The 18,319-nt window shown below is 31.4% G+C and overlaps 1 protein-coding gene across 4 annotated transcripts in view; it reads left to right on the top strand.

The window, feature by feature from the left end:
- The window catches only part of EXOC5 (exocyst complex component 5), a 50,406-nt gene that overhangs the window by 15,692 nt on the left and 16,395 nt on the right, over positions 1 to 18,319 (top strand). For all 4 annotated transcript variants that reach the window (XR_010380978.1, XR_010380977.1, XM_064485978.1 and 1 more), the window contains exons 2-12: positions 813 to 907; positions 1,535 to 1,682; positions 3,531 to 3,725; positions 7,091 to 7,155; positions 8,214 to 8,242; positions 9,421 to 9,530; positions 10,849 to 10,893; positions 11,046 to 11,186; positions 12,573 to 12,655; positions 13,616 to 13,825; positions 15,179 to 15,326. Coding sequence is in view for 2 of the 4 variants with exons in the window: in XM_064485978.1 (XP_064342048.1) it covers positions 813 to 907; positions 1,535 to 1,682; positions 3,531 to 3,725; positions 7,091 to 7,155; positions 8,214 to 8,242; positions 9,421 to 9,530; positions 10,849 to 10,893; positions 11,046 to 11,186; positions 12,573 to 12,655; positions 13,616 to 13,825; positions 15,179 to 15,326 (1,269 nt within the window). In the remaining 2 variants the exon portion in view is untranslated. The remainder of the gene's footprint in view (positions 1 to 812; positions 908 to 1,534; positions 1,683 to 3,530; positions 3,726 to 7,090; positions 7,156 to 8,213; positions 8,243 to 9,420; positions 9,531 to 10,848; positions 10,894 to 11,045; positions 11,187 to 12,572; positions 12,656 to 13,615; positions 13,826 to 15,178; positions 15,327 to 18,319) is intronic.

Below are 18,319 nucleotides of genomic sequence, written 5' to 3'. Positions count from 1 at the left end.
ACTTTTTTACTATTTTTTTCTGAGAAAATTCAGAAAAAATTATCCTTTTAAAAAATCAGATATTATATGTTAGCATTTTTTCTCATTCCATTAAATTTTTTTACAACATGATTTTAATAGGAACATAATTTTTCATCTTGTAAGTTTCATAATTTTTCAATAATGACTGTTGAATATTTATGTAAATACTTTTTCAGTGTTATATATAATATTACAAAAATTTTGTGTTCATATCTGCTTTTCCTTTAGAATTTTAAAAGTAGAATTGCTGGGTTAAAGGGTATGAGCATTTGTAGTACTATTCTTGTTACCGAACTGTTACCTATTGTCCTCCAAAAATAATGTGCCTGTTAATATTTTTAACAATAATGAGAGTTTGAGTTTCAGCTTACCCACTCCTGTATTATTACATAATATAATTAAGAAGAAAAAAAACCTTTTGTCAGTTTGTGAGGTAAAAAAAAAAGTGATAACTTGACCTTATTTGATTACTCGTGAGGCTGTATATATTTCATGTTTCTTGACCATTTGTATTTCTTCTATGAATTGTTTGTATCCTTTGCTTGTTTTTCCATTGGGATGCTTCTGCTCATAATACTGCTTTAATATTTTAATATCCTAATTTTCATTAAGTAATTTGTTTATTGAAGTTTTTTTAATTGAAAAAACCTTGTATATTTTAATAATATAGATATATTTAAATAGTAATTCCATTTCATTTTAAGTTCTCACATAGTATAATCTGTTTAATTTGTGTAAGTAGTGTTATCAACTATGAAACTTTTAAAAAGAACACTTATTTTGTAAACTAGGAGCCTTTTGTGGCAGATGAGTATATTGAACGTCTTGTATGGAGAACCCCGGGAGGAGGCTCTAGAGGGGGACCTGAAGCTTTTGATCCTAAAAGGTGAAGTAAAAAAATTTTTTTTCATACACCAATCTAGTACCAGTTTGTGTCTGAAATAGAGGTGACTGTTGAAATTCCTTTCTACACTCATGTAAAGGGAGTTAACAACTGGCCAATAAAAGGAAGAAGTATTAGAAATTTGGTATTTATTTTTTCCTTGTATATTTCTTTTATCTTAGAGAAGGACTTTAAGTGATATAGAAGAAGAGATTTGATTGCATTATAAGAATTTAATATTTTCTCTAGTTAGTAATAAATTAGAAAGGGTTGGTTATACCTCTAAAATAAGACATGTTGAATATGTTGCTTCAAGTATAGTTGTAAATTGGGGGAACAGAACTTCACAGTACCCTGGAATGCACAGTGTTATTTTTATATAGTACATTTTACCTTTTTGATTATTTCTGTAAAATTGATTTCTATTCTGGTGGTTAATGGAGATTCCAGGTGATGTTTTCATTTAAGTTAGAAATAATCCCTAATAAGATGCTATGGAGGAAATTAACAGAGTCATCCCTACCTCCAGGAATGCTCATTAATACTTCATTTACAATTATAAATGAACTGATCTGTTCCTAATGATCAATTATAGATGGATTGATACATATTCTAATTTTCCCTTGTTAGATTATTAGAAGAATTTGTAAATCATATTCAAGAACTCCAGATAATGGATGAAAGGATTCAAAGGAAAGTAGAGAAACTGGAGCAACAGTGTCAGAAAGAAGCTAAGGAGTTTGCCAGGAAGGTACAAGAGCTTCAGAAAAGCAATCAGGTAAACATTTAGCTAAATAATAAATAGTTTATATAGGCTGTAATATTTTTATTTCCTTTCAGTTTTAAGTTCCTAAAAAAGTCTAGTCAAATTACAGTAACTGTTAAGGTTTCTTTATACTGCTCCCATGTCATGGGATAAAAATGTTAATGAATGGTTATCCAGCATTCTTGGTACACTTGCTTGCTACTGAGTGTTGGTTTGGGATCACAGTACTCCCTTCTTAGGATGGGGTGGTATCCAGTACAGTGTGGTCCTTGCATCCCCTCTAACAATGCAGACTCTTTAAGAGTGACACTTGAGCAGACCTGTATTTTTAGGGGCTCATGATTAGCTCGGATATTTAGCTAGATATTTGCATTCTCATTTAATCATAAAGCAAAGTAATATTACCAGATCAACTATTACCTGGATCAGGTTTTTCCCTAGAGGAAACCTGGCCTGAGAAGTTTCACAAAAGTCATGAGGTGTGTGTCCTCAGGAGAATTCTGGTGGAACTGGTTAAAGTGTATGCAGAACTCTTCCTCAGTCCATTTTGGAGTAAAACTAGATCACCAGAGTGACTCTGGGGTAAGTAGGCCAACCTTCTTAGCCATTCTTAAGCCCTAGACTTGATCTGGAACCACTGACCCTCTTTCACAACCTAGGCCTGGTATGGAACTTGTTTGCCATTTTTAACTGTAGTTAGAGGAGCTGTTTATCATTACTGCCTCCCAGGGCCTGGTTGTAGTTTAGTGTTACGGATTAGCAAGATGATTTCTGCTTAGATTTCATTTATTTAGATTCCTTCACTTAAGTATATATGACTATTAAAAAGTATTTAATAAAGTCAGTAGTTTACCTAGGATAGAAAATATGTTTTTAAGTAATTAAGGTGATAGATCCCAAACACTTCTAATGCAGATTCCCCTTGGTAATAATAATAGTATTAATAGTTAATCTAAAAAAGCTCTGGACCCAGTCTGCTGTGCCACTTGAGCTGTCATCTCAAGCAGTTTAACCTCTGTGCCTCAGTTTTTTATCTATAAAAGAGGTTGTTGTAACGATTAAATAAGTAAAACATGTAATATGCTTATGGTAGTGTCCAGCACAGAGGAAATCTTAAGTATATGTTTGCAGCTCCCCCACCCCCCAGTTTAAGGTTAGAACAAAAGTAATATACTGAATTATCAGCAGTTTTGTTATTGACAATTCCAAGGCATTCATTGTACATAATTTTCACCTATTCCAGAACAATCAGGTACCCTTGGAAAAGAGGAAGAATATTCTAGGAAGCATGTACCTTTACCTCAGCAGAATAACTGTTAAAGTCTTTCCTATTTTCAAAATGGGACAAGAATCATTTTACCTTATTTATAATATAAGAATTACTCTTTAAATATTTAAAATAAATGTTACTCTATTTTTAATCAGTGTCTGTTACATATTTTTGACAGTGTCTGTTACATTTTAGTGTAGTAGAAAGCAAGTTGTTCAGATGCCTGATCCCTTTGATACTTAAATTTATTGTTTTCAGAATCATTACTTAGGACTAAATGGTATTAGGAACTTTGTTAGGATGGCTAGTAAGTAGGTAGCTTGCTGTTTTGTTGATTAATAAATGTATTCATAATAAAATATGATTCTTTTCCTAGTTAAAGGTATAAAAGTCTGCAACTTGGTTAAAAAACTTTTAGATCATGTGGCATGAATTGTTTTTCTAGATCATCTCGCATGCAATGCTTTATATTATCTTTAGTTACCTAAGTTAGAGAGTAGTGATGAGATTGGCAGTTTAGTTTTGATACAAATTAACTTGTAGACTAGGTTTTCTGACTTTATTTTATACTTGTATACATTTTTTCCTAGGTTGCCTTCCAACATTTCCAAGAACTGGATGAGCACATCAGCTATGTAGCAACCAAGGTCTGTCACCTTGGAGACCAGTTGGAGGGGGTAAACACACCCAGACAACGGGCAGTAGAGGCTCAGAAACTGATGAAATACTTTAATGAGTTTCTAGATGGAGAATTAAAATCTGATGTTTTTACAAATTCTGAAAAGGTGAGCACTGTCAAAAGGATAAAAGCAAATTACAGCATTAATAACAATGCCTTAATTATGAACTATAATTATTACTTTCCAGAGTTAGACCTCAAATTACTGCGTAGCTGACGTATTAAAAGTTTTTATTCTGAAATCTACACTTACCTACGGATTGCTGATGAAATATTTATATTTGAATTTTTAATTGGATTGTCTGGCATTTTTGTTTATGAAATTATATATGGTTTAGAAATGTTGAGTTAACTGTTAATAAGTATTTTATTTTTCATAATTGACTTTTAATATTAACAGAATTTAGTAGTTACATTCCATTGGGTGAGGGGGTGGTCTGACCTAAATAATTGATAAGCTGAAGTATCTTTCTGTGCAAGGAATTTAGAGCTTCTAGTTTTTATTACTTGAATAAAGATCTCTTACAGAGAATTAAAGCATAGTTTGGACCAAAGAGAATGAAAAATCTGAATTAATTGTTTATGTTAATCTTTTTCATAGCACTAGTCACTTAATCCTTGTCTAAGTATGCATGGTATTGGCTGCTCTACAATCTTGAAAGAAGGTTATTCAGCTCACTTCCCCTCAGAGGAAAAATCAAAATGCATGAAAAAATACATTCTTATGGATAGCATATGCACATAGTAACCTTATCTACTAATGTGTTGAAAGCATTCTTACAGAATTATTTCAAGTTTACTCCATGGGAAATCTCAGACAGTGGAATGTTAAAAGCTAAGTATTATTGAAGTTTACCTTGAATTAGGCAGCACATTTTTCGTTAAGTAGGAACTATATAGGCTTCTAGAATTTATAGTTTTATCTTTGAAAAAAAAATGGTCACATATGTATAGATAATTCCTCTAAAGAAAAGACAATATTTTAAAGAGTAAGTTTCAGGAATTTGTAATAGAAAGTAGAACCGATAAGATTAACATTAAGAACATTGTCATACTTAATGTTCGTAAAACACTGGCAATACCTAGCTTTTATACAGTTATGTGATTGTCATGTGTAAGAATATACATATACACACATGGGGCTTGAACACTGAACTGTCTTTTAGGATAATTTATAGAATGCTTTCCTAAATATAAATATACATATTTGTAATATAAAGTATATATTTAAACATAGTATAAAAATATTCTTTATATAAAAAATTATATATAATTCAAGTCGTATATCTTGAGTTACCTTGGATTATACCTGTTGAATTGTGTAGTGTATTTTTGCTTTGTTATAAGCAAAATGCGGATATTTTTACCCAATGTGAGTTGGTCTGTTTATTTGATGCAGCTCAAGGTAGCCATTTAAAATCTAGAGAAAAATAAATATTTAGAAATTGACTGATTACACATATTGTAACCTGATTTGTACTGTTTGCAATGTTTTGCATAATGAAATTATGTTCTTTACACTTTCTTTAAACATTTTAATTATCCTCAAGTAACTGTGTACTTCTTGGGGTTACTGTTTCATAATTTTTAACATTTTGATTGAAAGAAAAGAATCTTTATATTCTTGCTGGTTCATTCACTCAGTCACTAGCCATCTAATTTTTGAGGAGCAAGTATAGACTAATAGTGTTTAAGCGAATTCTTATTTTCTCTCCTCTGCTTCTCTCTCTTCCATATAACATTTTCTTTCATCTTGTATATTCCTGTTTTCTTCAACAATTTCTGCACTCTGTGCCAGCCACCTTCTCAATGGAAAGAAAAGGAAAATCACCCATATAGCTAGGGAGGTGTGGGGTTGTGGAAAGAATTAGAATGGGATAAATATCAGCACATCTTACTCCTTTTTTCTTCCTGCTCTATAGTCATTTTTGGTTTTTTTAATCTTTGCTTTTCAGAATCTTTTAGTTTTCTCAAAAAAAAAAAACCTTTTTCATGTCCATAGTGTATATTCCCTCTTACCTCTGTCATTGTGAAGTATGTTAGTTGTTTTTTCCTTAGAATCACAGCTTATTGTTCTTCATGTAGATAATGCCTGATGGCCCTGATTGTCTTTAATACTGTTAGCATAGGTAGTCTCTCACTTCACCCTAACACCAATAACAGCAAATTACTAGGTTGTAGTTTTGAAAGCTTTTGTACTCACAGTATATTTTAACTGATGGATGACCTTAAGAGATACTTTTGCTTGAAAGTTTTTACAATACGTGGAAATTCCATAAAATCAAGTGTTATTCATTGCTGTGCTTCTTACTACATTAAGTGAAGTTTATAAACACTGCATAATGAGGACTTCTGTCTCTTAAAGAAGAACAGACTCCTGATGGAAGCATAAAGCATGTATCAAGCAGGTTCTTTCTGAAGGGGGATATTGGTAAGGAGAAAAGAATGGGCATTGCTAGTATAACTAAATGGCATGTTGAAAAGTGATACAGTGGTATCTGTGGCCACGTGCAACAGGATAGAGTGAGTGTTTGGTAACTGAAAATGACAGTGACATGCTGACTAGGAGAGAAGAGACAACTGAAGCAGAAATGCTATCTATATTCACTATCATTTGGCAACAACGATGTTGTTTGACCCTGCTTTTGTTTTCCATAGTTGCTTGCCAGACTTCACTGAATACTCAGAAAGGTCTATGTTAATGTTCTCAGCTCTTTCTTCATGTTTGTAAGAGTCTCTCTTTTTTAGTGTAGAAGAAAGTTAATGACCATAAAATCATTTACTGAAGATGTGCCAAAATAAACTCAGTACTTACTTGAAATGTGTTTTAAAAAGTTAAGCATTATGTGACTCCCCTATACATTAGTTTGAATAAGCACAAGTATCTGCATTTAAAAAATTTTAGACCCCTTGCTTTAAACATTTAGTTTCACAACTTGAATAAGTACACACATTTCAGTACCCTATTTCATTGAAGAGACTTCATATTAAACTTTACTTTTAGAACAAGTTTTATAACTTAATATGTTCATTAAATGACAGGCATTTTTGTTATTTTAGTCACTTAAAGTGGGATCTGTGCAGCAGTGTGGTCTGAATTATTTTTGTAAATCTTGTTTATCCTTTCATAGACTCAGAAGATCTTAAACTTGCTTTCAGCAATCGATGATTTGAATTTTTTCAGGGTAAACTTGAACTTCTCCTTTCATTGAGAAGGAATTGTGGCACTATAAAATCACAAGATTTCAGTATCATAAAGACAAATGTTTATGTTTTATTGACTCATTGGTGATACCCCGGATGTATTCCTGTCGTTCACAAGATTTTATTTGTTGTGTTTTTTAAAAGAAAATTATTTGGGTGAGGGTCTATGGGTATACATAGGAGGAGTATATTACTATCTTCAAATATAAAACTATTTTTTGACACGTATAAGGATTTTTTAAATTATTGCTTTTATTTTTTTAATAGATAAAGGAGGCAGCAGATATCATTCAGAAGTTGCACCTTATCGCCCAAGAGTTACCTTTTGATAGGTAAGTTTATTTTTTAAGAGCTAATTGGGTATATGGTGTAATTTGTAGAATAAAATTGTACTATTGCCTGTATGATTTTGCTTATTAATTCAATAAGAACTTATTGAACACTGCCTTTCTACAAGATTCAGTATGTAAGAGTTGATCGAAAAAATATGATCTCATAAATTTAATGATATATCTTGAAATAATTTCAATCCTTTGTTTTTCTTTTGAAAAAATTAATGGAGAATTTTGAAATTGACTAGAGTGAGATTTTGAATTTTCATTTTTTGAATTTTGATAAATAGGATGGGAGGAGGCAGAGAACATTTAAACATGGGGCTCTTGAGCTGCTTTCTTCTATCTCTTGATGAGAGTTCTTAAGCTTTTGAACCTTTGAAAAAAGGCGGTGAAACCTATGCAGTTTCTTAAAAAAAAAAATTCAGGTACACAGACTGTTGTATAAATTTCATGGAGTTTTAGACCCTTTAACCCATCCAGAGGGTTCTTCCTAGGGACTTCAGGTTAAGAACCTCTGCTTTAGACGCAAGGCCCTAGAGCCATTGATGAGTCAGCTATTAATGGTTTCATCCTAAAAGAAACTTCATTGAGAAGGAAATTCTTTCATGATTTCCTTTAGTCTGTGGAATGTCAGATTCCTTAATAAAATATTGTTAATAGTGGTTCACCCATTTGAGTATCTGAAAAAAAGTCTTCCTTTAAAACAGACGATATATATTATTTTTTTGCTAGTACTTGAAGATCCTAAGGTACAGGTAGAATATAAATGTATTGCTATACTTAAGTCTTGACCATTATATCCCAAACACAGAGTGAAAGTGAATTCCCTACCTCCAAAATATCTTAATTTTATTCTCAACTTTGTGTCATCATAACAGATTAGTGTAATAATCATCTATCATTTAGCTTTTAAAATAATCTCATACTTGCCCAGCATTATGAGTAATCATTTTTAATGTCACTTACAGGAAACGGCTCTTTAACTCAGTTTTTATTTTAGTCCCTCTTTTTCTCCCACAACTAATGAACCTCATTATTGGTTTTTTTCCTTTCAGATTTTCAGAAGTAAAATCCAAAATTGCAAGTAAGTGAAATTCTATTTATTTAACAGTTTTGAATAGGTAATAAAATTACTTGTATAAAAGAAAAAAAATAATCTAAAAAGAGAGGTGGTGGGACAGTGTCATCCTCCTACCTCATCCCTGAGTTTTGATTCCTCTTCCTTGAAACAACTGTTATCAGTTTTTTGGGTATTCTTCCAGAGTATTCTGTGGCTGTACAAGCATAGGACATAAATCATGTATGTATGTGTAGAATTTAGTTCTACTGTTCCCATTTATTTTAAAATAATTGGGGGCATACTATACAAATAGCTTGATATCTTGTGTTTTTAATTTAATAATGTATCTTGAAGATTGTAGTCATACATATATTTCTAATGTAGTTTCTTTTTTTTGTTTGTTTTGTTTATTTTTCTTTATTTTTATTTTTGATTCTTTTAATTTACAATGTTGTATTAGTTTCTGGTATACAGCATAGGGATTCAGTTATACATATTCTTTTTCATTATACTGTAATTTCTTTTTTTTCTTAAAACTAAGCTCATGAGCATTGCATAATTAGTTTAATACTTACCAATCTTTGGATTATATTTTAAGCAGATCATTCTAAATTTTTGGAAAAGCCACTATATTTGCAGTCTCACATGGTACTCTTAGTCACTGTTTGGGAGGCCATTGCATAGAAGTTCAAAGACCACCTATTTTCCCAAAAGTGTACTGTAGTATCCTCAGGAATGTAGTGAATCAAATACCACTTGTTGTCTTAAGATGTAATTTGGTGTTGAGTTCACCATTGTTCATGGTAGAGGCATCTATCTGAACTCTAGTAAATAGTTTCATAGTTCTCTCCACTCTTTCCATAGTTTCAGGTTTAAAATTTGGCCTGTCTCTTGCTATTATAAATGGTATCCAGAAGGTTTTCCCCAGTCAACTGCTTTTTTACATAACAGTAGTAAATGGCAGTTAGACTATAGAGGCTCACCTTTTATACCATTTGGAAAGACATTTTTGTCTTAAAAATATAGCTTTATATACCACAGTATGTTCTAGGGTTTAGAACCACTGCCTGTAATCTCATATGGTTTTTGCAGTTCTTTCAAAAGAAGGTTAGATCTATACTCATTATTTTTGTAAATAATTCATATACTTATCTTTGATATCTTGTCTGTCTCATTGTAGCTGAATGACTTTTTATTTTTAGGCAAATACCATGATTTAGAATGCCAACTTATTCAAGAGTTTACCAGTGCTCAAAGACGAGGTGAAATCTCCAGAATGAGAGAAGTAGCAGCAGTTTTACTTCATTTTAAGGTAAATAGTAAAAGTTAAAAATGCAGATTAGTCTTTAATAATGTGGAGATTATATGAATTCTATATATTATAGCCTCTGATTTTCCTCTGTTGTATGAGTATATCACAGTGGTAATTTTCATTGTTTGGAATGATTTTAATGTACATTTTGTGTCTCTCCAGAAATGGTGTTAAATTTTAGATATTTAATATTACTTAAATAAGGATCTTATATTCAATAATACTAATATTTTATCACTGAATTTTCATATAGTTTGACATAGAAAATCATATTATCTGTCTCCTTGGTATTTAATGTATTTTTTTATTTCAGGCAAACATTTTATAAGTCAAAAGCAAGATGGCTTGACATTAAGTATCTGTTGGATTACAGGAACCAGAGAGTAGATGGAATATGACTAGTAAAAGAATTAAATTCAGAGGCTTTCAGGTGGTAATACAAAGGAATACTGTAGTATGAAACTTTTCCTGGAATTTGAATTAGCAAGCGACTTCATGTATGACAGTGTATTTCTGCAAAAAGTGCTTAAAGAAACAGTGCTCCTTCGTCTGTTTCTTTATATCAAAATAAGGAAATAGAAGCCATTTTCTGGACTTTTCATTTAAGTAACATATCTGAGTGAATATTGAATAGAATGGCTCTTGAGATAATAGTGTACTTTGTATTTCTTACCTGCTTTTGTGTATCATTTTGTTAGTAGTCAAAAATCTCATTATAGTGAGCTTATTATGACAGCTTATTTTGTTTAAACACATGCTATTAAAATGGATTTGATTTTAAAAGTAAATTTCCAGAATGCCAATTAAATACATATCTGTCCAGATTCTTGAAAGGAAAGGCAGATGCTTTGAGTCCAAGAGAGGAAAGAAGGAGATATATATACACAAAACCTTTTCTTAAGGCCTTGAATCTGTGCTTGTTTATGTGCATGTGCACATGTTTTGAAGTTGAAGGAGATGGCTAGGCGATTGTAGGGTAAAATGACTGTAAAGAACTCAATTATACCTCAGTTTTCTTCTTTCAGTCTAAAGTCCTATAAGGATATGACCCAGCTGATCGGTTTCATAAAGCAACTAAAGAAGATACCTATATTAGGTTACTAGTTTTCTTTTCTTTTCTTTTTTTTCTTTTTTGGGTTATTGGATTTCTACAATTAATTTTACTTAAATCCAACACTATTAATTACTATTGGCCATTTACTGGAGCATAGACATAGCTTTATTACGTATAATAATCTCGTTTATTGAGACTGTTGTCGTTGTTGTTGTTATTATTATTGAACTAAAACAGTAATATGTATTTCTTTATTCTTCATAGGGTTACTCCCATTGCGTTGATGTTTATATAAAGCAGTGCCAGGAGGTAACATAACAGTGTACTTTATTGTACTTTATTGGATTTTGTACTGTATTGTACTTTGTTGGATTTTATTTTATTTTATTTTATGCTAATTTGTGTTTTTAAAAAGATTTAAAAGTTATATATTCATTATGTAAAATTCTTCTCTTGTTTAGGGTGCTTACTTAAGAAATGATATATTTGAAGATGCAGCAATACTCTGTCAACGGGTGAACAAACAAGTTGGAGATATCTTTAGTAATCCAGAAACAGTACTGGCTAAACTTATTCAAAATATATTTGAACTCAAACTACAGGTAATTTAAAAAATGACTAAGTAGTTCTTAAGGTAATATGTAATTTTTTTCTCTGTTTTAAGTTTTTTAAAATTTAATTTACTTGTGTAATACCCTTAGGAATAATAATCCACTTATTCAGTGTTAGGGAAGGGAATGACAGTGTCATGCTTAAAAAATTTTTTGTTGTTGTTCACCAAGAAAAAAGGTGCTAATCACTAAATATCATCAGAGTGTGCGAAATTTGTGTATCAGTAGTAGTATTAGTAACAGGTTGTGGTAGGGTAGCCTCAGAATTTGATTTTTTATTACATTCTCACCTTGACAAATAGATAGCATTTGTGAAATTGAACACAAGTTGCAAGCTTAATCTGTAGAATTTTTTTATAATATGGTGCTAGCCTGAAATGAAAAAACACTGGAATTCCATTTACAACCTTGACTTCCATAGCTCTGTGCTTTAAGTCAACATTTCCTAAAGTTTGTTTACTGGTCAATGGAGCAACATTAAATAAATGTTTGCTTTTAAAACAGCCCATGAAGTTTAATAGGCTTTACAGATACTAATATGTATTATGACTCTCTAGAAGTGGAGGTGTGATGTACAGCGTTTCCCAACTTTAGAGTAATAATGCCTGTTAATGTCTCAAGGGATGCCAGTGTTACCCAGACTACAGTTTGGGAAATGCTACTTTAAGGAATTGGCTATATCAGTGTAGTCTCAGGTTTTGTTTTGGGATTCTTTTTCTTTTTTTCCAATGTTCTTCATGAGGCAGGATAGGCCATGATAGATAGATAAGATATTTTGAAATTCTTAATGCTTATTGCCAACACTTATGTGTTGAAAGAAAAGATACTTTGAAATTCTTAATGCTTATTGCCAACACTTATGTGAATGTACAAGTAAATATGAGAAACAGTAAAAATTAAAAACATTTTCTTATTTTTTTATGTTGGTCTGTTTTCTTTTTCTCTCTTGTGTGAATCCACAGATTTTTATTTTCTACTAGCAGAGTATACGATAGTCTAATGTAAGATACCATCAATAATAAGAATTTAGAATATTCCAGGTGACCATAAGTAGTATGAATTCGTTTTTACAGTACAAACACAAATTCTCAGTACACCAAATGGCCACAATTAACAGTGAAAGTTAGAGAGAGATGGTGGCTTTTTAAAAAGTTTGTTTTAAGTCAGTTTCTTGAAGTATCCTTTCTGTGTAATAAAATTATCTTTTTAAGATGTACAGTTTGATAAGTTGATGTTGATCTATTTTCTGTGTATTACCTTTTCCATTGGATTTTAAGTCAGAATAGTTAAAGAATGTGGAATAATTCTAGTAAAAAAAATATTGACTATATAATTTAATATTTACTCAATTGACAGAATGTTGATTTTTTATTTCAGAGCTTTGTGAAAGACCAGTTAGAAGAATGTAGAAAGTCCGATGCAGAGCAGTATCTCAAAAATCTCTATGATTTATATACAAGGTACATTTTCAGTAGAAAATAACATTTTCTTTTTTTTTTCAAATAGAAAATCAGAGTATTCAGGTGTTTTTGAATTAGTTTGTCAGAGAGCAATATACCTTTTAGCATTAAATACGTGGCTGTATAGTATTGTATACGACCGGCATTCTTAATCTGTTAACTTAAGAAATTGAATATTGTGCTTTATATTAATGTACTTTAATGAAACATAAAACCTTGTTTAAACTGACACTCAGGAATTTTTTTTTCTGATTTTAATTGTAAGCTAATTCACTATTTAATTTTTTTCTTTAAGAACGAGTATAATTGCATTTATTTGCGGTTAAAACTTTAGAAATTGAAAAAGGAATGACAAATTCTTAACAAATGACAATTTCAGAGTTAAGTCTGATGTGAGAATTTGTCCAGTGCTTCTGTAAATTGCAGTGTTATACCTCACAGAAGCTTCATATGGAGTGTTTTTCTAACTCTGTTGCAACTGCTCTTCAGTGTCATCATTTTGAGGGGAAGGTTTTCAAAAGTAACTGTAATCAGTAAGTCCATCTCAGCAACAGCACTATTGTGAGCCTGTCTTCAACAATAAGAAACAGAAAACTGGAGGAAAGTCTATGTATACTTCTCAGTATTTTTGACTTGGATTCCATGTCATGAATGGCATACGTGAAGCTGTTCTGCCACTGTTGCCATTTCTAGACTAGTTGGTTGCCTCAGTTTCCTAAGTCATCTCTAGGAGTTTATGGCAGTTTTCAAAACCATAATGTGGTTTGTAATATCCAATCTAGTTAATATATATCACCCTGTACAGCTAATTTCTGCATCCTAGGTAACTTCCCAAGGTTTAAAAAATAGTGGTTTAACATAAGTTATTAAAAAGTCACATTGTAAAAGTAATTATTCCTTAACATTGTTACTATACCTAAAGTATACATTAATCTTTTTTTCCTCCTTTCCCATGAAAAGAACCACAAATCTTTCCAGCAAGTTGATGGAATTTAACTTAGGTACTGATAAACAGACTTTCTTGTCTAAGCTTATCAAGTCCATTTTCATTTCCTATTTGGAGAACTACATTGAGGTGGAGACTGGATATTTGAAAAGCAGAAGTGCTATGATCCTACAGCGCTATTATGATTCAAAAAACCATCAAAAGAGATCCATTGGCACAGGAGGGTAAGTGTTTTTCTTAAATGTTATAGTTAAAACTAAAGATATTTAAAACTTTATTAAGTTTGGACAGTCTTGTGAAATATTGATAGTCATTAGAATTTTCTATGAAGAATTTTTTTAATTCAATTTGTTTACACTGTTCATCAAATCCTGTATCTTGAGCCAAATCTTGAAATGATCTAACATAACATGATTAAAATGTAAAGCAGAATACCAGCACCATAAAGGGTTCTATAGATCGTTCCTTCCTTCCCCTTCGTCTCACCCCTCCCCTCCTCTCTCCCTCCCTTTCCTACCTTCCCTTCTTTCTTTCAGACTGAGTAAATTATTCCAAATTATTAACTAGGAAGTACATCATTTTCTTGCTGCTGTTGCAGGTGTGGTGTAAAAAAAAAACAAACCAGCAAATAGACAGTTCCCAGTTTTGGTACCCTGAGCTTTTTAATGGCTTAGGCATACAATTATTTAATTAATACATTAAAACCTACATTTACTCACATACTAGAATAAAATAATTTGCTGTAAGAGTTGGTGACAGCTTGGTTATCCAGAACTCAGCTATCTGGAACTTGGTAGATTCTAGGATGAAGCAGAATGACTTCTGTGGCGCCATAAAATCAGAGTTGACAGTTCACATACATGTATACCCAGATCAGTTTCTTGTTTCCCAGTTTTTTGTATACTAAATAATGATCGTAGATACATTATCATTAGGAATGAGAAGTGAAATTTGAAAGGCAGTAGCAGGTAAAGAAGGAGAAGAACTAGAGAACAATCATAATTTTTTTAAAAATCAGTTCACACTCTGGAGCTATATATTTCCAGAAACAAAAAGATTGAGCCTAAAGATACCTAAAGATAATAAATGTCCTTAATGACCCTCAGTCATTGAGAAAAGCTAAATTATATAGAATATATCTTGTTAATAATAATGAGGAAATGTGCAGTATATTTAAATGGTTAGTATATTTACAAAGGCTTAAAATTTTACATTGTTTTAATGAGGACCATTTAGTTATTTGGAATATTAACTTATTTGGAAAAGCCCACTTCCTAAGGAAACCAAACAAGGCGTTTTGGCTGTTGAGTCAGAATTGTAGAGCTGAAAGAGACTTTAGAGATCGTAACTCCAAATCTACTCATTTTTTTCCAATGAAAGTCTTCTGTTTAGAGAATGCTTGCTTCACTTTACAGAACTACTTATTGAAATTAGAATTTTTAGATCTCCTGGCTATTGGTCCATTTTTCTTTCTTTTTTTTTTCCTTAGTTCACGTATACTAAGTTTGAGAGTACTTGAAATTGAAATCTATGTATAGTAAAGTGTTCTTTTTTCATTTGTTGGTATGATGCACTAGTATTCAAGATTTAAAAGAGAGAATTAGACAACGTACCAATTTACCACTGGGGCCAAGTATCGATACTCATGGGGAGACTTTCCTATCCCAAGAAGTGGTGGTTAATCTTTTACAAGAAACCAAACAAGCCTTTGAAAGATGTCATAGGGTAAGAGTAATTGTAAATTTATTTAATTTCTATATGGTTGTATATTTTAATTTTTGCCTTGTTTACACTAAGGTATAACTCTGCTCTCTGGTTAGAAATAGCTATTTATTCTAGTTAAAAAATAGGATTTTTGTTTTAGGGAACAGGATTATTTTAAAATTATTTAGAAGTATATTTTAATATAAGTTTCAAAGTTGAGCATATCAAACTTACCTATTGATGGCAGTTTAGATTGGCTCCAGTGTTTGACTAGTACAAATGAAGTTGCTGTGAAAATTCATGAAACAGACATATGTTTTAATTTCTCCAGGGTATATGCTGAGTAACGATACGATGTCGTATGGTAATTCTTTTTAAGAAACTGCCAAACTGTTTTCCAAAGTTGTGGTTTCATTTAACATTCCCACCAGCATTGTGTGAGAGAGTTCCATTTGTTCCACATGATTTCCAACATTTGATATAATCAGTCTTTTTAATTTTAGACAGTCTGATAGGGTATGTAATGATACCTTATTATGGTTTTAGTTTGCATTTTCCCAATGACTAGTGATGAGCATCTTTTCATGTGTTTATTTGCCATCCATGTATATATTATTTGGTGTATTTTGTGTGCATTTTTAAAAATTGAGTTGTCTGTTTTCTCATTTTTCATAGTTCTGTATCTATTTAAAATTCATTTATCAGATAAGTGATTTGCAAACATTTTCTTTCAGTTTGTGACTTGTCTTTTCCATATCTAAAGAGTATTTCAGAGAATAGAAATTCTTAATATTGATGATACCTAATTTAACACTTTTCTGTTACAGGTGATATTTTTGGTATCATATTTAAAGAATCTTTGCCTAACCTAATGTCACAAAGATTTCTTCTTATATTTTCTTTCTTTCTGTTTCCAGTTTTCTTTTTTTTTTATTTTAAAAGTAATTTATTCAATTTTAAAAAGACTTTCCATTTACAGTTATTACAAAATATTGGATATATTCCACATGTTGTACAGTACATACCTGAGCCTGTTTTACACCTAGTAGTTTGTACCTCCCACTCGCTCACCCCTATATTGCTCCCCAGCCCTGTAACCACCAGTTTTCTGTATCTGTGATTCTGCTTCTTTTTTGTTATATTCATTAGTTTATTGTGTTTTTTCAGATTCCATGTATAAGTGTCTGTCTGATTTATTTCACTAAGCATAATCCCTCCAAGTTCATCCATGTTGCTGCAGATGACAAATTTTCATTCTTTTTTTATGGCTGGGTAGTATTCCATTGTGCACACACACACCCACACCCACACACATCTATAGCAATAATTTTTTGGATCTGTCTTCTCAGGCAAATATATATATACCACATCTTCTTTATCCATTCATCTGTTGAAGGACACTTAGTTTGCTTCCAAATCTTGGCAATTATAAATAAGGCTGTTATGAATATTGGGGTGCATGTATCTTTTCGAATTAGTGTTTTTGTTTTTGGATATATACCCAGGAGTAGAACTGCTGGATCATACGGTACTTCTCTTTTTAGTTTTTTCAGGAACCCACATACTGTTTTCTATAATGACTGTACCAATTTACATACCTACTAACATTGTAGTAGGGTTCCCTTTTCTCCACATCCTTTCCAACATTTGTTGTTTGTAGACTTTTTAATGATAGACATTCTGTATGAGGTATGAGGTGATAATCTCATTATGGTTTTGATTTGTGTTTCTCTGATGATTTGTGATGTTGAGCATCTTTTCATCTACTATTTGTATATTGTTGGATTAGGTTTGCTAAACTTTGTTAAGGATTTTTGTGGTTGTGTTCCTGAGGGATATTGACTTATACATATTTTTTCTTTTCCTTTTAATGTCTTAGTGTAGTTTCTGTATCAGGGTAATGTTGGCCTCATAGAATGAGTTGGAAAGTATTCCTTCCTCTTCAATTTTCTGGAAGAGTTTGTGTAAAATTGGTATTATATCTTCCTTAAATGTTTGATAGAATTCACCAGTGAAGTCATTTGGGCCTGCAGTTTTTTTTGGTGAGAGTTTTTAAGTACAGATTCAACTTCTTTAGTAGATACAGAGCTATTTATCTGTTTCTTTTTAAGTGAGCTTTGGTGGTTTGTGTCTTTTAAGAATTGTTGAATTTATTGGGATTAAATTGTTCATGGTATTGCCTTATCCTTTTAATATCTATGCAATCTATAGTGATATCACCTATTCATTCTTGATATTGATAATTTGTATCTTTTTTTGGTTATTCTGGCTAGAAGTTTATCGGTTTTATTGACTTTCTCAGAAAATTGGCTTTTGGTATTATTGATTTTTCTGTTTTTCTGTTTGTATTTCATTGATTTCTACTCTTTATTACTTCTTTTTCTTCTGCTTATTTGAGTTTAATTTACCCCTCTTTTTCTAGTTTTTCTAAGGTGGAAGCTGAGGTCATTGATTAGAGACCTTTCTTATTTTCTAATATAGGCATTTAGTCTTACAAATTTCCCTTTAAAGTACTGCTTTAGCTGCATACCACAAATTTTAATTTGCTGTGTTTATTTTTATTCAGTTCAGAATCCTTTAAATTTCCTTTTTGATTTCTTTTGGCCCAAGAGTGGTTTAGAAGTGTGTTATTTCATTTTCAGGTATTAGGGGATTTTTTAGATATCTTTCTGTTATTGATTCAAATTTGATTCTCTTATGATCAGAGAACATACTTTGTATGATGTGAATCCATTTAAAATTTTTTGAGACTTGTTTTTTAGCTCAAATACGATCCATCTTGGTGAATGTTTTATGAGTACTTTAAGAGAATGTATATCCTGATGTTATTGGATCGTGTATTCTATAAACGTCAGTTAGGCCCAGTTGATTGAAATTGATGTTTGTGTCTTCTGTATCCTTACCAATTTTTCGTCTACCTTTTTTATCAATTATGCATTCATGTTTGGATGTAAAGACGAGGAATGTGAAAAATTAAATTTATTCTTTGTGGCTTGTTAAGGGCATCTGTTAAG

Source organism: Camelus dromedarius, chromosome 5 (assembly GCF_036321535.1).
Source record: "Camelus dromedarius isolate mCamDro1 chromosome 5, mCamDro1.pat, whole genome shotgun sequence".
Taxonomy (NCBI): Eukaryota; Metazoa; Chordata; class Mammalia; order Artiodactyla; family Camelidae; genus Camelus; species Camelus dromedarius.
Note: the sequence above shows the minus strand (reverse complement) of the source record. Positions and strands in the feature narration are given on the sequence as shown.